The sequence below is a fragment of the Girardinichthys multiradiatus genome, chromosome 7 (genome assembly GCF_021462225.1).
Source record: "Girardinichthys multiradiatus isolate DD_20200921_A chromosome 7, DD_fGirMul_XY1, whole genome shotgun sequence".
NCBI classification, from domain to species: Eukaryota; Metazoa; Chordata; class Actinopteri; order Cyprinodontiformes; family Goodeidae; genus Girardinichthys; species Girardinichthys multiradiatus.
The window spans coordinates 44,793,892-44,817,809 of NC_061800.1; the positions used below are offsets into that span (position 1 = coordinate 44,793,892).

The window sequence follows — 23,918 nt, forward strand, 5'->3', positions numbered from 1 at the left end:
TCTCATCTTGTTTGTAAAAGGAAATAAGTAAAAAAATGTTTTATTGGTCTATAAGGCGCTGAATGGTCTTGGACCTAAGGACCAGGATGAAACAAGGGGAGGCAGCATTTTGTTTATATGCTCCTCAGCTCCAGAACAAACTCCCCTAAAAATGGAGGCTAGAATCCTCTTTAAATCTGTAGTATAGACAAGACTGTTTATTGCAGCTTTCCCATAAAGGTCAAAGATCCCTTTATTGATTCATTTTTCTTACATCTTCAGTGTTTATTTGTTGTTTTCTTGAATGCATTGAATATTTTTGTCATTCTTTTAAAACATTTATTTTCATATTGTGTCATTTTGTTTATCTTTTAAGGATTTTGAATTACTTTGTGTATGAATGGTGCAATCTAGATGATCGTACCTTGCCTATTGTTCAGGGAAACAAAAAGTCAATAAAACCATCATCATCTGAAGACAGTGAAAAGTTCAGAACAGAGAGATGAAAAAAAATCAAAGCAGACACAGAGGGAAAACAACAAAAAGAACGACGATGATGATGGCTGGTTTAATGGTTTGGTTGTGCAGCTGGTTTGTTGGGTTGATATCTCTTTTTATTTTATTGATATGCCCCCTGTGAAGGTAAATGCCATCATGGCCCGTGCTGCAGCTGTCTGCTCGGTGGACGATTGATTGGTTTGGCATTTGATCCCATGGCTCGCAGTGAAGGATGGGCTGCTGGAGTTGTGGCAGAGCTCCCAAGGCAGCCCTCCGCTCTGCTCCCCGCCTTCTTTCTGTCCCTCGTTTATCTGCCTGGCCATAAATCCCTCACTGTCTCATTTCTCACACAAGTGCCTTTTAAAAACCACGCTGACGTGGGGGTTTAAAGGTTTCATCCGTGATCCTGCGGTGCTAAAAGCCTCATAAACAGTGGACGGAGAGAAAAAAAACTGCAGGATCCTCCTGCTGTCAGACAATAAAAGGGTAAACTGATGTAGCTCAAAGACTTTAATTTGCACAATCTCCTCTACAGCTTTCTTTCTGCTCCCCTTGTTTCATTTGAACATGTCACTCTCATCACAAGTATATGTTTTCTGGTTGGATAGTTTAAAATGCTCATGTCCTTTTTGAACAGGACGTGCATGAAAAGACCCCTGAATGAGCACACAGCCGTCTCTGAATAGATGGGGAGAATATCAGAGCTGTAACAGCTTATCTGTGAATTAATTTGTTCAGTGAACATACTATGAATTCCATCAGGTCAGAAAAGCCAGATGGAGCAGCAGGAGAACTGGCACAAGGTTGCAGTGGTCTTCAGTGCCACCATGTGGACGTCTTCTCAGATTGCATCAGTTATATCCTTTAAAATCTGCAAATTAGCTACAATTCATCATCATCCATTAATAAAACATGATAAATATTAAATAAATAGAGAAAATAAGAAATAGCTTTTCAGAAAAGATGAAAAGGAAGGAGGGAAACTATTGATAACAAATGAAAATATTTTTCCTAATAGACTCAGAGTGAAGGAATGCAGAGGAAGAAGGAGGTCAGGAGTTGCTCTTATCTCTGCCACCTCCTATAACCAAATTTATGGAGACATTTCTTTGGCGTATTCTCTTCCACGTCTGTGTTATAATCCCCCATAATCTCCACAGAGTGGGTGATGGAGGATGTATGGGACAGGGAGGAGTGGTACCTTTCCCTGCAAATGGGAGAGGCTCCACGTACCGGAAAGCAGGATCACTGGAATGTTTCTGCACGTTCCTGCAGCCATGCATCAACATGAAGGATTGAGCTGGATCCAAATTAGGATTCATGCGGTAAATTAGGTTTTAAAGACCCATGTGACATTAGATTAGAACATAGATTTCATCACTTGGTCTCAGTTTGAGTCTCTTTAGAACAAAATCCATGAAACACGGGCAAAAAATGTATAAACAAGCTTTTTTCCATTCCAACTTTTGAAATCTGTGAGTAAAAAAAATAGAAAAGGACAAGATTTTTTTTCAACTCTTGAAATTTTATTTAAAGGCAGTAACAATGCATGACTCACAGTTACTCAGCTTATGTGTATTTATTTTAAAACAATCTTATTTACTTTGTTTTCCCAGAAAATACGACAGTGGTTCCTAGAATTCATCCCCTATGTCCCTCTAGAGTTTTAAATGAAAAACAATTAAAATTTAAAAAGATCTTACATGCCAGGGTTTATTAAATCTCACTTTTGATTTAAACTGTAAGTGTACCCATTCTTAAGTTTATTTATCTAACTAACCTTGCTGACCTGTTGGACCAGGACATGTCCTTTAAATCCCATTTAGAACAGGTTTCTGGAACAGTATTCTCTTATTCCAGAGTAACAGAGAAACACTAGTCTGTGTATTTGTTACTTCAAGGCTGGACTACTGTAATTCTTTGATATCAGGAGCCTCCATCAAAATCTGTAAGGGCCTTCAGCTGACCCAAAATGCTTTTAGTTATCAGGCCCCTCTCCTGTGAAACCAGCTCCCAGATTTATAATTATAGTGGTGTAGGTTATCCTGAGCTATATCTGTTTACCCCCACAGGTTTCCATGTTTGCATTATTTGTCTTTTTCTTCTAAAGAAAGTACTCCAGGTCCAGTTATTTTATGACATTTTATGATTTAATGTTTATTAATGTATGGTACTATAATCTCATTTGACAAAATTGGAGTAAACTGGGTTGTATAGAACTGGATATGAAGCTGATCGTTTGTCTCGTAGAGGGCTTTGATTTCACTTTTATTTCTATAAAAATAAAATTAAACAGATTTTGTAATGAAATTACACAAACATGATATTTACAGTGCCTTGCAAAAGTATTCATCCTCCCTCAAACTTGTATGTATTTTACTGGGATTTTATGTGATAGGCCAACACAAAGCAGTGCATAATTGTGAAGTTGAAGAAAAATGATCGTTTTCAACATTTTTCTAACTAAAAATCTAAAAGTTTGGTGTGCATTTTCTGTTCAGCTCCCCTGAGGCATTAGTTTGTAGAACCAACTTTCATTGCAGTTACAGCTGCTCTTTGGGTTTGTCTGTAACAGCTTTGCACATCTATAAACTATGTATTTTCGCACAAAATAGTTCAAGCTGGTTTTCTTCCAGGGTTGGTCTGTAGTTAGCTCTATTCATCTTCCCATCAACTCTGACCAGCTCTCCTATCCCTGATAAAAAAAAAAAGGATACCCACAGCATGATGCTGCCATCACTTTGACTGCAGGGATGGTGTTTTCTTTGTTATGTGCAGGGTTAGTAGTCCAAAATGTTACATTTTGGACTCACATGATCAGAGCACCTTCTTCCACATTTTTGTTGTGTCCTTTGTGGCAAACTAAAAACAGGACTTCTAAAGGCATATCCCTGACTTATCTGGTGTGTTTTTCTGTCTTCATGATGTTTGGTCACTAATGCTCTTTAACAAGCCATTGAGACTTTCTCAGAACAGCTGGATTTATATTGAGATTACATTACACCGAGGTGGATTTTTATTCACTTGTTTAGGTAACTTCTGTGGAAAATTAGGTGCACAGTTGTTTTATAGAGGTATTAGAGCCAAAGGGGTAGCATGCATAGGCACACCACACTTTTCAGATTTATACTTGTTAAAAAAAACTTTAATACCATTTATGCTTTTTTTTACCATGTAACAGTTATACACTATTTTGTTTTGGTGTGTCCCTGTGAAAATGCTGAAAGGTTATAAAAACTTCTGCAAGTCTTTCAAATTGTGATATTAGGAATCGGACATTGTTGTTAAACAGCTACTAAAATCAGACAATTTATACTGCAGACATAAAATGAGGTCAAGTTGGGTCAAGCTTAAGCGAGTTATCATTTTAAATAAGTTTGAAAGTGAAGAACAGTTGTCTTTTACTGTCACACACATTGGGCTGAAACATCTTTTATTTTGGATTAAGTCATCCAACCTTAAAACAGGTGACTTGAAAATATGTTGTCTCAATGACATTTAAATGTATAAATAAAGGTTAAAAAAAATACAATTTAATTAAAAAAAACATGTTTAGGCTTTAGATCTCATATGTTTATTCTTCATGACTAATGAAAATACTGAATATATGGAAGGTAAGGGGAAAAGGAAACGATCAGAACCTGACAATGATTTTACACTTGACCAGTAGGTGGCGGTGAGGGGCTACTGGACGATGAGCATTAAAGAAGAAGAGTCAGTTGTAAACATGGAGCAGTGAAGACAGGAGTGGAAATGACATGCTTTCTATGACATCAGAGGCAGAAATCTCGACGCTTTAAGCAACAAAAGCTTTCAGTCGTAAGTTTTATTTCTTTTTGCATCTACGATAAATGTTTTTCTACCAAGCTGTTCAAATAAGAGAGTAAATGGTTGGTTTTTGTTTGATTTGGAGTCATTTTGAGGTACAGGTCAGGTTAACAGCAAGGCTGCAGTTTATAATAAACTAAGGAAGAGAAAAAACACGAATGCGAAGAATAAAACAGCTCTTGCAGAACAATAAGAGGTGAAAGAAGCTTTCAAACATTTAGCGGTGCTTTAGTTTAAACACGTGGGACCGAAATGTCCAGTTTAACCGCATTTACAGACGTGTTTAAGTGAAGGAAAGCACTCATAAATGAAACCTTAAAGGGCTGAAAGTAGACTAGAGATACTGGAGACAAACTAGTTGATTATTAGACTTTTACTGGGTTTGATCATAAAAAATAAAAAAAACATCCCATTAAATGTTCAGTTTACCATAAATTACGTTTTACGATAATATTATAAAGGTCTTTTCAATCAGTGTTTTTTCTTTGTATCATTTAAAGATCTCAGTATTTTTAAAAACTATTAAAAGTAGAAGGACTGCATGTTGGGGCCTTCCATGAAGGAAGGTCTTGGTTTGGGTTTGACCCCTTTCAGCATGGAGTTCTCACCATGCATGGGGCTGCCTCCCACAGTCCAATCAGTCTCTCTTAACTGCCCTTAGGGATGTGTGTGTGTGTGTGTGTGTGTGTGTACGCACATGATTGTTTGTCCTGTGTGTCCCAGTGTTTCCCTGTAATGGACTGGTGACCTGTCCATGGTGTACTCCGCCTCTCGCCCTGTGATTCTGGTGATGGGCACCAGCCCAAACCCAACACAAAAATTGGAGAATATTTCTCTTTTATGGTAGGGACAGAACTTACTAATGGCATTCATGAAAACACTTTGGGAAGAATATGTAGATGCATAAAATTCCTTTGAGAATATTTAAAGGAATTTCAAATATTCCCTCACTTCTGTCAGTGCACCCAGGGCCGCTGTGGCTACATTGTAGCGCACCACTGTCAGTGGGTGGATGAATGGGTGGATGATTGATTGTAGTGTGAAGCGCTTTGGGGTCTCTGGGAACTTGATAAAGCGCTATACAAGTACAAGCCATTTACCATTTAAATGAGCATTGTGTTTGTGTCCAATGGACAAAGGTGGTGCACAGAAGGAAGGTGTTTTTAGAGTTAAAGGTACAGTAAACCGCATCTAGTTCAGACAATATAGTGTACAGGCTATGAGGAAAGGAAAGGAAATTAGAAATATCCTGTCCAGGAGTGATGCTGAAAAACTAGTCCATACATTTGTTACTTCAAGGCTGGACTATTGTAATTCTTTACTATCAGGATGTCCACAAAATGCAGTTAAAAGCCTTCAGCTGATTCAAAATGCTGCAGCAAGAGTTCTGATGAAAATTAAAAAGAGAGATCATATTTCTCCTATTTTAGCTTCCCTTCATTGGTTCCCTGTTAAATCCAGAATATAATTTAAAATTCTCCTCCTCACATATAAAGCCCTTAATGATCTAGCTCCATCATACATCAGAGATCTGATTGTTCCATATGTTCCTAACAGAGAACTTCGTTCTCAGACTGCAGGTTTACTGGTGGTTCCTAGAGTCTCTAGAAGTAGAATGGGAGGCAGATCCTTTAGTTATCAGGCTCCTCTCCTGTGGAACCAGCTCCCAGTTTTAGTCCATGAGGCAGACACCCTATCTACTTTTAAGGCTAGGCTTAAAACTTTCCTTTTTGATAAAGCTTACAGTTAGAGTGGCTCAGTTTATCCTGAGCTATCTTCCTTATTTTTTACCTCCGTCTTCTTCCCTCCCTGTTGGTTGGAGTACGGGGGAGTCAGGTTTAGCCTAAACCGGCTCAGTTATGGTTGAGGTGCAAACACACCCTCCATTTCTACTACCTGTATGACCCCTTCTCTTTTCCAATGGTTATAATCAGTCTGACAGAGAGAGGTATCCCAATCGTTGTGTTTTTTAGTATAACAATGACCATCAGTGGGACCCTTTGTGGGGTTCCTTGAGACGACATTGTTGTAAATAAGCGCCGTTTAACTAAATAATCTGAACTGAAACTATTGGTGTAGTTATGCTGCTATAGGGTTAGGCTGCTGGAGGACATAACGACCACTTTCACCCTCTTTGCTACATTCTCACACTACTCTCCAATTTTGCATTATTTGCTGTTATTTCAGCTTTTAACTTTATGTTCTCTCTTTTCTCTTCCTAGAAGCTACACCTGGCCTGACTCTGTGTCTACCTGTGACACCTTTCTGGAGAGGGGAATCGTCCGAGCTTCTGCTGGCAACAACTTAATGCTCACCTTCTACAGATGATCCACATAGCCTTGTCTTTTAGTGTTTAACCCTTTCTCTCTCCTAGACATGGCAACTGACTGAGCTTTTACTGTGACTAACTCTATGTGCTCTCTTTCAGACTCTAACCTTGAAAACTGGCTCAGAGTTTATCTGTTCTTTCTTTCTAGGTGAAACGACTAAAGGAGCTACATCCATTAACATTTACTTTTCCTTCCCATAGAAAGTACTCCTGGATCAGTTCTTCTTTGTTCTTTTTGTGTCTCTGCTCTGTTTTCTCTAACCTCCAGTCGGTCGTGGCAGATGGCCGCTCACACTGAGCCTGGTTCTGCTGGAGGTTTCTTCCTGTTAAAAGGGAGTTTTTCCTCTCCACTGTCGCTACATGCATGCTCAGTATGAGGGATTGCTGCAAAGTCAACGCCAGTGACTGTCCACTGTCTCTACATGCTCATCCAGGAGGAGTGAATGCTGCAAGTCACTGACTGGATGCAATCTGCTGGGTTTCCTTAGACAGAAAAACGTTTTATCCAATTTGAATAAATAACTGAATCTGACTGAACTGTTCAATGATTAGGATTAATTGGAATGTATGAACCTGACTGTTGTGAAGAACCTTGAGACAACATGTGTTGTGAATTGGCGCTTTATAAATAAAACTGAATTGAATTGAATTGAATTGAATTGAATTGAATTGAATTGAATTGAATTGAATTGAATTGAATTGAAAGGAAGAAGGGTTTAGGAACCAAGGAAACAAGACAACGGTCAACAAATCTGAATGAAAGTAGAAGTTGTAAATATGGATTTCCTGCCTGCTGCAGACTTCCCTTGTGTGCTTATATGTCTGTACCTGTGTTCAGGTATATATGTTCATATGCTCGGATGCATTAATGCACAAAAGTGGAGGAAGAAGCTGTCATTAGATAAAGTGTGGAGGTGATCTCCAAGGGTGAAGGCATCCTGACCAAACCCTGAGGTTAATATTCAGTGAATGTTCTGCCTTTAACAGTGGTAAAAAATAATACCATTTAATTGAGTGAATGAGTTTGTTATTGTAGAAAATGACATTTTCCCCATTATAAACGTCAACAGACAACATTCTGCAATTAAACAACAAGGGATTCTGCCTGTACTTTCTTTCAAAGTAAATATTATAACTAAATTGTAGAATTAAGATTAAAATAATTAAAACATTTTTAAGAATACTAGATTTTGTTCTGACAGTTTTGACTTGTGTATCAAATCAGTTGCATGTTTTTCATCACCTGTCTGCAGATGAGGCCAACTATATGGTGGGTCTGGTTACCTTGCAGTGTTTGGGCAGATTTGCTCAGCAAAAGTGGTAAAATTAAAATTTTCCCCTACGTGCGTTATTGATTTTATTGAATTAAAGGTGAAATAAACCACATCTGGTTTAGACAACAAGGAGAACAGGCCATAATATTTATAGTCAGACAGAGATGACCTGGAAGGGAAAATGATTGGAGGAACCAGGGAAACAACAACGTTTTTAATATTAGCTCTAAATTCTGAAATTAGGAGAAAATTATTTCCTACTTTATTTGTTATGGACACTGGATTTTGTACCAGATAACTTGGGTTTTAGTATTGAAATCATCAACTAATAGACTTCTATATGAATGATTTAAATATTCTATTCACCTTTGCTAAGATCAAACAGGGTTTTAATGAACCATGATGAATATTGTGTCCCAGTTGGGTCACATACAGATATGTAATAAACAGATTACAACATATTCCCAGTAATCTTTTAAAATAGGATTTCCAGTCCTTTTAGCCCGACCAGTTCCAGAGGAAAGTTATTTTGTTTGGGTTGCCTAATAGAAATGTATTTAGAGCATCCAACAATCAAAGTGAGTTATAATAAGAAGCAGTCCTGACTTTCGTTATAACAGATTTGTAAACATTGATCTCTGTGTGTTTCCGTCAGCTCCAGGCAGATCTGAGGTCAGCTGAGGACAATGTTTTGTCTCCAGCTTCCTCTGCTGCTTCAGCCTGGAACTTCAGTTCACCTTGTTTGTCGTCACATCCACAAACTGGCCTCGCTTCGCAAAGTGACCTCACTGCCTCCCAGAAAGATGCAGAGCCTACTGTACCCCTTCAGTGGCTTAGAGGCGTACCTGGACAGGTGCTGAGCTGAGCTCTGCTTCGGTGATGCTACATCCAACCCAAACTCTCAGCTAAATGTTTTTTAATCAGCTGGAGTCTTTTTCAGGTCAGTGGACCGGATGCAGTTTCAGCTCTTTCATCCTTCCGTGGAGGACATGATGGAGGCAGAGAAGCTCTTCTGTTCTTCACCGTCTCACAGGATTGATTACTACGTCTCTGCAGAGAGGTTGGATCACACTCCTGCTCTGAAACAGCCAGAGGTCAGCATGCAGCCTGAAGTACACTCTGTGTTTTTAGACTTCTGTTTTAACCTTTAATGATTCCTGGAAAATCTGTGCTCAGAGCCATAAACAGAAATACCAGCTCATATTTGAAGGGTCTAAGATACCTTTAGCACCCAAATGTTGACTGCTTTAATGTGAAATCCACTCCCGACGCCTTGGCACCATTTTCCTCCCAATTGACATAAACAACACCACACATCAGTAGGGTGTTGATGTGTGGAACCAGGGGCCTTGCACGAATGGGGGAAGCACCCTCTGATGTAGTGCTGTTTGTGTAGGTGCTTAGTCCAAGTTGTGGAGTGTTGGGAACCGGCCGGGTAACCTACGGCTCCCGGGGATTTGTTTGGCAGGGTGTGGGCTCAAGGCGCTATGCTAGGCGCTATGCTAGGCTCTGAACTCCCAGGAGCTAACTCACCAGGTGGGATGGTAACGTGCACACCCCACTGTGGTCCTTCCGAATCCTGGCTGCCGCTGTGTGTCAGGGGCTCTGGCAGATCTGACCTGGCACATGTGGCAACCAACTTCTCTTTCTGGTATTCATGAAATGCTGTGTGAAAGGACAGGTAAAAACAATGCGTAATCCACCTCACAATGGGGCACAGAAAGGGCAGTGAAGTATTAAACACCTTCATTTACCTTCATGTCTCTTGTTGATCAGAGGAAACCTCTTTAAATCCGGCATGAAAAGGGCAACCTGAATCAAGACAAAATCTGCATTTGGAAAGATTATTTTTTTCTTTTTTTTTTATGGGAGTTTTAAACTACATAAAGAGAGGGGAGGGGCTGAGGGTCCGCAGCACTGCTGTTCCAAGTTGTGATCTATCGAAGGAGGATAAAAACAGCCTGGATTGTATTAAATTATTGATTGTTTTTGACAAACTGTTTCTGAAACAGCAGAGCTAGCAGGCTGTTTTTTAAAATACATAATCAGTATTAAAAAAGTTACTGTTTAATATGTGTTATTTTGCTCTTTGTAACATTGGGAGGCGTATCTTACTGACTTTAGCCAATCAATCATCCATGTGACTTTTTATCTGACAGAAAGACATAAAAGCTCCATGTAGCTTGTTTCTAGTTTTCTCTGCCTGAAAAAAAACATCCCAACAGTCAACTTTTTCTTTGAAAGAAGGGAGAACATTATGACAGTAACCGGGCTGGAGTCCTGATCCAACACACATAAATCTGTGGAAATACCTCAAGATGTCATCAGTTTCTGCAAAGTTCTGTTATGAGTCAGTTATTTGGTTCAGGTGTGCTGAAGCAGGGGCACCTCTGAAGGTTGCAGGACAGGAGCCCCATGCGATTGGAGTTTTAGGGTGGAAATCCCCCTTTTCAGCCATTATACACAGCTGACTTACTGCTCACAGCCAAATCTTTACTTTTAAACCAGTTAATGGTCTGTTGCTATGCAACACAAAATAAATGTATCATATTTTCAATGTATATAACCAGTGACTTTCATTCCTTCTTATGACTGAGATTAACATAAATGTAATGATGATTAGGTTGTATGAAAACAGGAACTAAACTGGTCTAAACCAGGAAAGTTTAGTTGCTGCTCCAGCTGACTTCATCTGCTCCCGCTGGAATAAGAATGAGAGCGAGGGACGTGGCATCTAAATGTTCCTCCTGTCCTCCTAAAATATAGAGCCAGCCTGTAAAAAATATACCATCTCTTCAGTGCCCTGCAGCCTCATGCATTAGTAAGCAGCTGATGATAAATGGGCAGATTTAACACCGTTCAGATGGGACAGTGGGGTCTCTTTGGCATGCCGGGTTAGTTCCCACCCTGCCTTTCTTGGAGGAAGATGTATCTACAGATGGCTGCCATCGCCGGCCTCCATCCATCCGTCTGCATGCTGTGGCAGAGACAAACGGGTCAGTCATGTCCCGCGGGATGAGGCGGGTTGGTTGGACTCAGAGATGTTACTTTAATGAAGATGTTGGAGTAAAACCAGCCAAAGTACATCAGCAAATTCCAGCTCAGGCTTTGGTTAATTGTTGAACTGTAGAAATCACATACACAGCACACACTGAAAGTGATTTACCTGCGTTTGTCTTCCCAGGTATGTTTCATCGGCAGGAGCAATGTGGGAAAGTCGTCTCTCGTCAAAGCTCTGTTTTCCCTCACTCCGGAAGTAGAAGTCCGAGTCTCCAAAACTCCAGTGAGTACTCGGAATAAACCCATTTTCAATGGAACTGAACTTCGCCATGACAGTTGCACGTCCTTTCTCCACAGGCAGACTGATTTCTTCTCTTTGTCAGGTATATACCGGCAATGCTGAGAATTTTGAGGTTTGCATGTTCTGTCAGACATGTTCAGATCAGGATGTTTGTGTCACGACCACACAACTGAAACTGGCAGCTCCTTTATATATTGTTTTTATTTTCAACATCTGTAGTGTGTTTTTCCAGTTTAAACGCATTAGAAAATATGATTTACCTGAGGGAATATCAGCACTGGGTGAACAAGAACCTAAGTATTTTTTTAAAGATCAGTCAGTCATTGTTTGAGAATAAATCTGCACAGTGGAGATGCATCGATTCCCCAGACATAGGCTGATTTTTATGATTTATTGTACAGAATTATTATTACTATTATCATTATTTTCATGCCATAAACACATCAACCAAGAGCATGTGGTTGGAGACACTTTAACCCAGAAAAGGGTTGAGGACAAATGTTTTTCTGTATAATGGAGATTATTTTGTAAATTCTTCATTTCCTTTTGGATTCGAACATTGTTTCTCTTCTTCATGTTTTGGTGCCTTGCGAAAGTACTCTGCCCCCTTGAACTTTTCAACCTTTTGTCACATTTCAGGCTTCAAATGTAAAGATATAAAATTCAAATTTATTTGTGAAGAATCAACAACAAGTGGGACACAATCGTGAAGTGGAATGAAATTTATTGGATGTGTCAAACGTTTTTAACAAATAAAAAACTGAAAAGTGGGGCGTGCAATATTATTCAGCCCCTTTACTTTCAGTGCAGCAAACTCACTCCAGAAGTTCAGTGAGGATGTCTGAATGATCCAATGTTGTCCCAAATGACTGATGATGATAAATAGAATCCACCTGTGTGTCATCAAGTCTCCGTATAAATGCACCTGCTCTGTGATAGTCTCAGGGTTCTGTTCAAAGCGCAGAGAGCATCATGAAGACCAAGGAACACACCAGGAAGGTCCGAGATACTGTTGTGGAGAAGTTTAAAGCTGGATTTGGATACAAAAAGATTTCCCAAGCTTTAAACATCCCAAGGAGCACTGTGCAAGCAATCGTATTGAAATGGAAGGAGTATCAGACCACTGCAAATCTACCAAGACCCGGCCGTCCCTCTAAACTTTCATCTCGAACAAGAAGAAGACTGATCAGAGATGCAGCCAAGAGGCCCATGATCACTCTGGATGAACTGCAGAGATCTACAGCTGAGGTGGGAGAGTCTGTCCATAGGACAACAATCAGTTGTACACTGCACAAATCTGGCCTTTATGGAAGAGTGGCAAGAAGAAAGCCATTTCTCCAAGATATCCATAAAAAGTCTCGTTTAAAGTTTACCACAAGCCACCTGGGAGACACACCAAACATGTGGAAGAAGGTGCTCTGGTCAGATGAAACCAAAATCAAACTGTTTGGCCACAATGCAAAACGATATGTTTGACGTAAAAGCAACACATCTCATCACCCTGAACACACCATCCCCACTGTCAAACATGGTGGTGGCAGCATCATGGCTTGGGCCTGCTTTTCGTCAGCAGGGACAAGGAAGATGGTCAAAATTGATGAGAAGATGGATGGGGCCAAATACAGGACCATTCTGGAAGAAAACCTGTTGGAGTCTGCAAGAGACCTGAGACTGGGATGGAGATTTATCTTCCAACAAGACAATGATCCAAAACATAAAGCCAAATCTACAATGGAATGGTTCACAAATAAACGTATCCAGGTGTTGGAATGGCCAAGTCAAAGTCCAGACCTGAATCCAATCGACAATCTGTGGAAAGAGCTGAAGACTGCTGTTCACGAACGCTCTCCATCCAACCTCACTGAGCTCCAGCTGTTTTTCAAGGAAGAATGGGCTAGAATTTCAGTCTCTCAATGTGCAAAACTGATAGAGACAAACCCCAAGTGACTTGCAGCTGTAACTGCAGCAAAGGGTGGCGCTACAAAGTATTAACGCAAGGGGGCCGAATAATATTGCACGCCCCACTTTTCAGTTTTTTATTTGTTTAAAAAGTTTGACACATCCAATAAATTTTATTCCACTTCATGACTGTGTCCCAGTTGTTGTTGATTCTTAACAAAAAACTAGAATTTTATATCTTTATGTTTGAAGCCTGAAATGTGGCAAGAGGTCGAAAAGTTGAAGGAGGCCGAATACTTTCGCAAGGCACTGTACGGTGTAGCTGTAGAAATCAGAATCAGCACCTCAGACCTCAAAGAAAACCGAGAATCAGTTCTAGCTAGAGTAAGTCTGATCAGTACATCTCACAGAATGCAGCCTTGTTAGGTTCCAGCCTCTATCAGAGCATCTAGCTTACATTTACCATCTTATTGGATCTATTGTTAGATACAGCAGAAGAATTCAGAGTCAGTATAAACTCTTTACAGCCTTTGCCTGATCTCCATCTCATTGCTGTTCTCTGAAACTTTGAAAATTGTTGCTGAGTGAAAAGGATGACAAAAAAATCAGCTGCTTTGGTGACAAAATATAAAAGAAAACTAAAGACTGGATGCAGATCACTTCCTATCAGTCTTGTTTTCCTTTGAGATCTTTCAAGCATTTTGTTCTCTGACCTTCAGGGCCACACCAAGAAGATGAACTTTTTCAGAGTGGGCAAAGCCTTCACCCTTGTGGACATGCCGGGTTATGGTCACAGAGCTCCCAAAGACTTTGTTGACATGGTGGAGCCGTATCTTTACACCAGGAAAAAGTAAGTGGTATTTTTCAGCTTCTTCTCAAGGACTGAAGAAGGTGTGTTTAAAGCTGTCAAACATTTCTGAAAGACTGAAAGAAAAAATGGGTTGCTCCAGCAGAGTGCAACTGTGACAGATTCTGGGCCTTTAAGAGGTGAAAGGTTTGTAAGTCTGGCAGAAAGACACATTAATCTGGGAAATTCAAGTTCAACTCAAAACATTTGTCTGTAAAACAATGTTGTGATGGATAGTGTTTCTCCCTGGGCGGTCGTTACAGTGGCAGAGATGTAGTGTTTTTTTTTTTGTGGCCGATGGGGGCATGGTGGGGGACACTGGCAGGTGGGTGAGTTTGTCCCGTCATGCTGCGGGGTAGGGGGTCCTGTTGTGGGTGGGGTGCTTGGTGGGGTCTGCCGCCGGTGGGCGGGGGTGGTGTTGCGTGAGGCCCTTGCCTTGCCATTGTGGCGCGCTGTGTGGTGGGGGAGCGGGGTGCGGCAGGGGTGCTTAGAGCGGGACTGAGTATGGAGCTTGTGCTGGGTGGGTGTGGCTTCATCGGCCTCTCGGCTATGGAGTTCACCTGTGGGGGTGTTCCCCTGTGGGGGCGGGGATTTGTGGCGTTTGGGTTCGGGGGGAATGTGTTCGATATCGATGTCCTTGTTGGGGGTGGCCCTGTGGGGAGGTTCATGTTGGGGTTCACTGGGGGTGGGAGGCTCATGGGGTTGGGATCGGAGCTCATTGGGGGGTTGGGACTGCTCCGTCCTGGGGCGACTCTGGTTGGCAGGCTGGTTTGGGCCATGTGGACCCCTCTTTTGTACATAGCCCCCTCTCCGGAGGTGGATGGGGGTTGTTGGGGGGTTCGGGGCTGGGCCCGGGTCTGGGCGTTGCCGGCACTGTCTGCCTGTCTCTGCCCCAGGATTGAAGGGTACCACCTCCTGGGTCCGAGGGCTGGTTGCCCCTTGGGGGTACCACGCCTGGACCTGGGAGTATACAGTTCCTTCTCAAAATATTAGCATATTGTGATAAAGTTCATTATTTTCCATAATGTCATGATGAAAATTTAACATTCATATATTTTAGATTCATTGCAAATATTTGAAATATTTCAGGTCTTTTATTGTCTTAATACGGATGATTTTGGCATACAGCTCATGAAAACCCAAAATTCCTATCTCACAAAATTAGCATATTTCATCCGACCAATAAAAGAAAAGTGTTTTTAATACAAAAAACGTCAACCTTCAAATAATCATGTACAGTTATGCACTCAATACTTGGTCGGGAATCCTTTGGCAGAAATGACTGCTTCAATGCGGCGTGGCATGGAGGCAATCAGCCTGTGGTACTGCTGAGGTCTTATGGAGGCCCAGGATGCTTCGATAGCGGCCTTTAGCTCATCCAGAGTGTTGGGTCTTGAGTCTCTCAACGTTCTCTTCACAATATCCCACAGATTCTCTATGGGGTTCAGGTCAGGAGAGTTGGCAGGCCAATTGAGCACAGTGATACCATGGTCAGTAAACCATTTACCAGTGGTTTTGGCACTGTGAGCAGGTGCCAGGTCGTGCTGAAAAATGAAATCTTCATCTCCATAAAGCTTTTCAGCAGATGGAAGCATGAAGTGCTCCAAAATCTCCTGATAGCTAGCTGCATTGACCCTGCCCTTGATAAAACACAGTGGACCAACACCAGCAGCTGACACAGCACCCCAGACCATCACTGACTGTGGGTACTTGACACTGGACTTCTGGCATTTTGGCATTTCCTTCTCCCCAGTCTTCCTCCAGACTCTGGCACCTTGATTTCCGAATGACATGCAGAATTTGCTTTCATCCGAAAAAAGTACTTTGGACCACTGAGCAACAGTCCAGTGCTGCTTCTCTGTAGCCCAGGTCTGGGGAATACGGCACCTGTAGCCCATTTCCTGCACACGCCTGTGCACGGTGGCTCTAGATGTTTCTCCTCCAGACTCAGTCCACTGCTTCCGCAGGTCCCCCAAGGTCTGGAATCGGCCCTTCTCCACAATCTTCCTCAGGGTCCGGTCACCTCTTCTCGTTGTGCAGCGTTTTCTGCCACACTTTTTCCTTCCCACAGACTTCCCACTGAGGTGCCTTGATACAGCACTCTGGGAACAGCCTATTCGTTCAGAAATTTATTTCTGTGTCTGACCCTCTTGCTTGAGGGTGTCAATAGTGGCCTTCTGGACAGCAGTCAGGTCGGCAGTCTTACCCATGATTGGGGTTTTGAGTGATGAACCAGGCTGGGAGTTTTAAAGGCCTCAGGAATCTTTTGCAGGTGTTTAGAGTTAACTCGTTGATTCAGATGATTAGGTTCATAGCTCGTTTAGAGACCCTTTTAATGATATGCTAATTTTGTGAGATAGGAATTTTGGGTTTTCATGAGCTGTATGCCAAAATCATCCGTATTAAGACAATAAAAGACCTGAAATATTTCAGTTAGTGTGCAATGAATCTAAAATATATGAATGTTACATTTTCATCATTACATTATGGAAAATAATGAACTTTATCACAATATGCTAATATTTTGAGAAGGACCTGTAGAGTATGCATGGGGAGTGTGAATGAGTGTATGACGTCCATTGTTGTTTGTCTTTACGTTGGGTGCGAGTGATTTTATGTGTATGCATGAGGGTGGGAGTGATTGTGAGTGCCTGTTTCTTTTTTTTTTTTGTCTTGTGACAGGTTGGGTCTTGGACTGCTCCCTCTCCTGGATCACCTATTTCCTCCCCGCCACACTGCCTGCCGATGGTTGGAGTCTCTGCCCGCTGGTGTACTTGTGGTTCTCGGTGTCCGCGGCCGGGTGCTTTGGTGTGTGCTGGCTCACTCCCAGGCCAGGCCTGGGCTCTGTTGGGCCTCTGCTTGGGGGGTGGTGTGTCCCGGGGTCTTGGGTCTCTGGGTCGATGGCTGGATCTGCTCGGGCGTGGACGGCTGCCAGCGGGGCCTGAGGGCTCATCACTGCGGCTCCCTGGGGCTTCTGCACTGTCGCTGCTGGATGGTTCCCCTGGGACTCTCCACTGCTCTTCTCTGGGGGGGTTGCGGTAGTCCCGGCGGTGGTTCTCCTGGGGTTCCTGTGCTTTGGGGGGCCTTTAGATGTCTCTGGCTCGGATCTCCTCTGTGCAGGAAATGGGCTACAGGTGCCGCATTCCCCAGGTCAAGCCACTTTTGAACTAGAAACAGCGGCAGAAGCGCCTGACCTGGGCTACAGAGAAGCAGCACTGGACTGTTGCTCATTGGTCCAAAGTACTTTTTTCGGATGAAAGCAAATTCTGCATGTCATTCGGAAATCAAGGTGCCAGAGTCTGGAGGAAGACTGGGGAGAAGGAAATGCCAAAATGCCAGAAGTCCAGTGTCAAGTACCCACAGTCAGTGATGGTCTGGGGTGCCGTGTCAGCTGCTGGTGTTGGTCCACTGTGTTTTATCAAGGGCAGGGTCAATGCAGCTAGCTATCAGGAGATTTTGGAGCACTTCATGCTTCCATCTGCTGAAAAGCTTTATGGAGATGAAGATTTCATTTTTCAGCACGACCTGGCACCAGCTCACAGTGCCAAAACCAATGGTAAATGGTTTACTGACCATGGTATCACTGTGCTCAATTGGCCTGCCAACTCTCCTGACCTGAACCCCATAGAGAATCTGTGGGATATTGTGAAGAGAACGTTGAGAGACTCAAGACCCAACACTCTGGATGAGCTAAAGGCCGCTATCGAAGCATCCTGGGCCTCCATAAGACCTCAGCAGTGCCACAGGCTGATTGCCTCCATGCCACGCCGCATTGAAGCAGTCATTTCTGCAAAAGGATTCCTGACCAAGTATTGAGTGCATAACTGTACATGATTATTTGAAGGTTGACGTTTTTTGTATTAAAAACACTTTTCTTTTATTGGTCGGATGAAATATGCTAATTTTGTGAGATAGGAATTTTGGGTTTTCATGAGCTGTATGCCAAAATCATCCGTATTAAGACAATAAAAGACCTGAAATATTTCAGTTAGTGTGCAATGAATCTAAAATATATGAATGTTAAATTTTCATCATGACATTATGGAAAATAATTAACTTTATCACAATATGCTAATATTTTGAGAAGGACCTGTATTCTCTTCAGCCTTCTTTCTCTCCTCCATTCTTTCCTTCTTTTCTCCCCTTTTTCCCCATCTCTCTCTTTTTTGAGCTTCTTTTTTCCTTTTCATTTCAGTCTCCGTGTCCGTAACAATTGAAATATTCCCTAGGAAGTTTATAATAAAGTTTATTTTATAAATATCAAGCAGAGCTTTAAAGCATTAGTTGTGATGCTCTGCTTGTGAAAGTAAATCTGTTATGCAATTTCTTGGCAGTCAGACAACAATTCTGAGCGATATTCTGCCGGACAGGAAACGGTAAAGTAAAAAAAAGGGGAAAAGTAAGTGGTAGTTTTCAGCTTCTTCTCAAGGACTGAAGAAGGTGTGTTTAAAGCTGTCAAACATTTCTGAAAGACTGAAAGAAAAAATGGGTTGCTCCATCAGAGTGCAACTGTGACAGATTCTGGGCCTTTAAGAGGTGAAAGGTTTGTAAGTCTGGCAGAAAGACACATTAATCTGGGAAATTCAAGTTCAACTCAAAACATTTGTCTGTAAAACAATGTTGGACTGCAGGTTTGCAGCTCATCAGACACCATGCAGATTTGTCTTCTGCACATGCTGCACACAGTTAAATGCATCACAACAAAGGTTAAAACTGACAGTATTAATATGAGATGCCATTAGATTTAAGCAATAACCTGGAAACATTAATAAAATCCATGGATTGTCCTCAAACATCCTCAAACCCAAACATTCTTCGTTCCAGAATGGAAATATTTGTCGCTCCAGCCAGTTCTGGTTCTGCACCTGGGTCTTTGGAGGCATCCGGATCAGATGAACCACCTCAGCCCACTCCTTTCAGTGCAGAAAAGCAACTCTGAGCTCCTCACCTCATGGCTCAGGCTAACCCTACAGAGGAAGCTCATTCCGGTTTCTTATATCCTGGAGCTTCGTGATCATTGCTGAGGGATTTGGCTCAGTCTTCTTTTACTCTAGAAGTGAATTCCTCATCAACATAACATCAAACAAAGCTGAGATATTTTATTTGCTTTTGTTCACTGTTCCATGATTACATATCCACCAGGTGGTGCTGTGGAACATCTTAGGTTTAGTTAAAGTTCAATTCAGATTTGTGTTTTGGTTTCCTGAAAGAGGCGCTGTAAGCATTCATCAGTAAAGATTCTTCTTTTAATTCCTGCGATTGATAATAATCTGTTGTGAGTCACTCTGCGCCTGCTGTCTTGTTTCTTCCAGTCTGGTGAGGACGTTCCTGTTGGTGGATGGCAGCGTTGGTCTTCAGAAGGCTGACCTGATCGCCCTGGAGATGTGTGAGGAGACCAGATGTCCATATGTGGTAAAAATCTCATCTCATGTTTTCATCTTTTGAAGTTAAATGAAATAAATGCCACACATTTAGCTCCAAAATAGCTGTATTTAAGTCTGACAACAAGATTTTAAAAGTCTAAAACTATTGTAAGATAATTGATGCGGGTCATCTTAAATTCACCAAATTCTAGAGTCTAAAGTCTTATTAGGACCTTTAAAATTCAACTTTATGTCCATAGAAATCCATAAAGCAGCTCTGGAAATGTCAGAGTTCAAATTGTACGACGTTTGAACTGCAGTTTTTCCACTGTGTGATGGAAATCATTTGCTTTAACCCATTTTATCCCTCCTTTTTAGCTTCAACTCATCTTTCTTGCAGATGCTCATCGTGTCCACAGTGAATTAATGCTGAACGTTCCCACTCAGCTATTTAAAAACATCCAGAACTGCCCCGCTGCGACGTAATAACGAAGCACCAGCACTCTGAAGGGACTCAGCGTTCCATTATTTATGCTGTGGGGTTATTAAACTCTGTGACAGATCAGGACGTCAGCAGAGCTAAAGTGAGAAGATGGTTAGAGGAAGCAGTGATGGAGAATGTGGACACCACTTCACCAAGTTTTAACATCATTCCTGCAGATTTACTCCACCAGTTTTTTATGTTAACTATTCAAAAGTCATTTTCTTATGCAGGGCTGGGTGGGAGAGGCACAATTTATATAAATGCCATATTGAACCTCGAAGGACTACTTAGATGCCATACTTAATCAGAAAACACATATCAAGAGTCGGGTATTCACACCCTACATAATAATAATATATATGGTGAGTCAGATGGGCTCTCACTGCCCTTAATGCACAAACCTGATAAACATCTTTAGTGGCTGAGAGGCTAGAGCTCCCAGAGAGGTGAGGACAATATGGAACGAGAAAATATGGCTTAATGATTGATAACAATTAAATATTTTCCTGATATCGTGCTAGCCTAGTCTGGGTGTTAATGGTAGACTTGCATATAAGCCACTTCATGGGACTATGGTCTATTACTGCTTACACTGCCACTTAGTGGGCAACCAGTGCAAGTGCACAAAGATATTTCCTCTAAGCTACACCTTTTCTATAGTATAATTATGCTGGTAAAAAATGTTGGTAACAACAATGAGCTAATAGAATTGTTAAACATTTCAAGTGTTTATTTCTATGTTGGAAGGAAATTGTGATCAATCAGCTGTCTGTCAGGGTGAACATCATGCATTATTGACCATTTCCATGGCGATATTGTTCTAGAAAACACTACAGCAGCAGTTAATGCCTCTGGAGTAAAAACAATGCTATTAGATGCCAACTTACTGTTTTCTGTAACTAAGACAATTCTGTTTTGATGACAGATGAAATAATCAAATAAGACGAGAGAAATTCAAATATTAAAAGCCTTCTTATAAAAGTAAGTTTTAATATTGCGAGTGAAAAGTAGAAGCTGATTTAAAGATTTGAGATTGCAGCAAGGGGTGTAGGGGCTGAGAAGCTCATGAAGATAAGATGGTGCAATAACTTAAAAACGTACAATAAAATGAGTTTGTTTAGTATGAAACCGTCAGTAGACCCTGGGGTCACAGGACCTCAGGGACCTGCTGGAGACATATGTATGCAATAGTCCTCTGATTTAACTCCCATGAAGAAATCTCACAGTCAAAACAAGAATCTGGAAATGTACCGAGAGCCAATGTAGTTGCATTAGCAGCAGAGTCACTTGTGAGAATTTGAAGGGTTTTGTCAGAAGCCTGGCAGCAGCGTTCTGAACAACCTGCAACAGGTCTGGGGAGATGTTGGTGAGACGTGTGTGAAGTGCATTACAGTAGTCCAGATGTGACGAAACAAAAGCATGAATTATCATTTCCAGTTCAGGAGGAGAGATAATAGAGCTAAGTTTAGCAATATTTATCAAATGATTAAAGCAGGATCACACCAGAGACTTGACATAATTACCAAAAGTTAAACATTAGTCAAGGATGGTCATCTGACATTGATTAATGATTAATGATTAATGATAAAGAAAGAAAATGATCAGATATCTAAAAACTGTTTGTGTGGAAGGGCTGAGGGAGATAACGGTTCAACAAGAGAGGAACCCACTGAATGTACGGGGCAAAAGTCAAAATACATTAAACAAGTTACATTTTTGGTCAAATCTGTGACCAATTTATACTCTTCTATAGTTTTAAGGACACACATATACAGCTTGTAGACCGTGAAACCCAGTCCACAGCTGCAAACATTAGGACCCAGATGTACCTTTGAGACTAAATTAGATGTAATGCTGTTAAAGGATGAATTTTATTTTATTTTTTTAAAGAGCAAAATCCACAAAACAAGAGAGGTCAACTGACAGTTTTGTACTTTTAGAGTGAATGAAGCTAGTACAGATAGATAAAAGAATGGTGTTTATCTTAGAAGGTTTGGACATGCATGTAAAACTCTAAAGTGCCAAACATTTGGTGGTTCAGATGGTGGTGACAAAGATCGATAAGTGTGCACAAGGAGCCCTGCTGACAAACCTGCTGAATCTTCAGAATGTGGTGAAAACTCAGACCACGAGCTGCTTCCCCCAGCCCCTTCTGATCAGGTGATGGTTGCACTTTCTGTCTTCACTGTCTCTCTCCAATTCAATTGATGATGTATCATGACTGAATTATTAAGATCATTGAGTTTAGTTTGTCAGAATCAGGTCATTCTTGTTTGGTTCTGAACTTATTTTGTCTGTAAGTGTAACTTTTACTTCTTTCTGTCTTTCTCTAACAGCTCTGTTCATTATTGGGGTATCCATCTACTGAGATGCTTCATTGCACATGTGACTGCGAGCATCAGGCTGAAGGACACTTCGAAAAGTGGATAAGACGCCCATCTGTTTCACTGAGAAGGAATAATGATCTGGCAGAGGGTATCTTCTGTTGAGTGACTGTACATACATCATAAATTATTGGACATGTCGACAGCTGTTCTGGTTTTATTTTCTAATAAAATGTTTAACTTTTTTTTTTTGTATTTGATTTATTTTCGTGATCATTTTATCATCAATGCATTGCCTTTTCTTGAATTAAAATGGATATCCTTCATGTCCTGTCAGCTATAATATTATTGTCTTATAGTAAATATCAATATCCATTAGGTTTTCCTGGTGATTTCCTGGTGATTTCCTGGTGATTTCCTGGTGATAAGTTGAGCTTATTTTCCTTCATGAAAAACCTGTTTTGATCAACATCTACCAGTGCACACCTTGCTGAAAACACTATCTCCACAATGAAGCATGGTACTGGCAGCATCATGCTGGTGGGGATGCTTGATCAAAACATATTGATGTTTTACAATGCCCTAGTCAACGTGCAGACCCAAATCCAATTGAAAATCTGTGGCAAGACTTGAACTTGATGCTTGTAGACCCTCTTTATCCAACCTGAATAAGCTTGAGCCATTTAGAAAAGAAGAATGGACAAAGATTCGGTGTCTAGATGTGACAAGCTGCCAGAGACATGCCCCAAAAGACTTGGAGCTGGTGTTGTAGTGAAAGGTGGTTCTACAGAGCCTTGACTGTAAAACTGTAAAACCAAATATCATTTTCCTTCCACTCCAAAGTTAGGCACTACATTATGTATCACATAAAATCCCCCAAAAAGCAAATAATCGAGACAGAGGAGGCTACCACTGCCTGCTGGCCATGACAATTGTTTACCATGGAGACTGAGCACAGGCTGGTGGATTTACCCTGACTTCTTAGGCAACTCCTGCTGCATTAAGAGATTTAACCGGTGCTACTCCCCTTCCAAGTGCTTGCCTTTGGATGTGATCTCCCACATCCACAGGGAAACATTAAATCCATTGATCTGCACCAGACAAGAGAAACACAATTTAGTTTTATTGTATAGTTCTATAAAGGAAATGACAATATATACATGTTACAGAGAAATGATCCTCCATTCGTGATTACCTGTTGCTCTCTGATTTTTTTTAAGTTGTTGCTTAAACCACCTTGTCTTGGAGAGTTCGTTGGATTGTAAATCAGGATACAAAGCGCAGTTTTTTCCAAATAGAAAAAGCTGTTTTCCATATTCCACGCTGTCGGATCAAAGGTTAGGCACATAATCACGCTGTGGTTAAAGACTGAATACAAAATGCAACATGCATCACTGTAAACCTTTTAATATTTAAGCCAGACTCTTTGACAGAGCCAGGTTCTCTATAGTTTATTTATGTAAAGTCTTACAAAACTGAAGCCGTTTCGATGCAAGCAGCGACGTGAGAACTATAAAGTAAAAAAAATAAAACCATACATCATGTAAATGATGCTCATTAACCCAGCGTTAAAATGCTATTTATTGAATGAAAGATAATAAAAAAAACTCATTTAGAAAAAGAAAAAGAGGAGATGAAATCATAGTCTTCAAACCATGCTGCTGTAAATACTTTACCTAGAACTAAATGTGATAGATCAGATCCTTGATCCTGATGGCTCTGTTGAATAAAAACCCATCATGGATCAGGGATTAACGATGTGGTCTGTTTCATAAACTATATGATCACATAA

At 41.1% G+C, this 23,918-nt stretch overlaps 1 protein-coding gene across 1 annotated transcript; it reads left to right on the forward strand.

The window, feature by feature from the left end:
- The first annotated feature begins 4,165 nt into the window (after positions 1 to 4,165).
- On the forward strand, positions 4,166 to 22,371 carry gtpbp8 (GTP binding protein 8 (putative)). The gene is made up of 8 exons (XM_047369760.1): positions 4,166 to 4,296; positions 8,564 to 8,761; positions 8,849 to 9,002; positions 11,093 to 11,191; positions 13,828 to 13,958; positions 19,268 to 19,367; positions 21,844 to 21,962; positions 22,139 to 22,371. Exons 2-8 carry the CDS (start codon positions 8,595 to 8,597, stop codon positions 22,230 to 22,232), a joined length of 864 nt encoding a protein of 287 aa, XP_047225716.1. The 5' UTR covers positions 4,166 to 4,296; positions 8,564 to 8,594; the 3' UTR covers positions 22,233 to 22,371.
- The last annotated feature ends 1,547 nt before the right edge of the window (positions 22,372 to 23,918 follow it).

Excerpts from the sequence above, each read along its gene's own strand:
- gtpbp8 (XM_047369760.1), top strand. The coding sequence starts at position 8,595 with ATGTTTTGTCTCCAGCTTCCTCTGCTGCTTCAGCCTGGAACTTCAGTT. Across the intron at positions 9,003-11,092 it reads CTGCTCTGAAACAGCCAGAG|GTATGTTTCATCGGCAGGAG; the intron begins GTCAGCATGCAG and ends TTGTCTTCCCAG. Across the intron at positions 19,368-21,843 it reads AGACCAGATGTCCATATGTG|ATGGTGGTGACAAAGATCGA; the intron begins GTAAAAATCTCA and ends TTGGTGGTTCAG.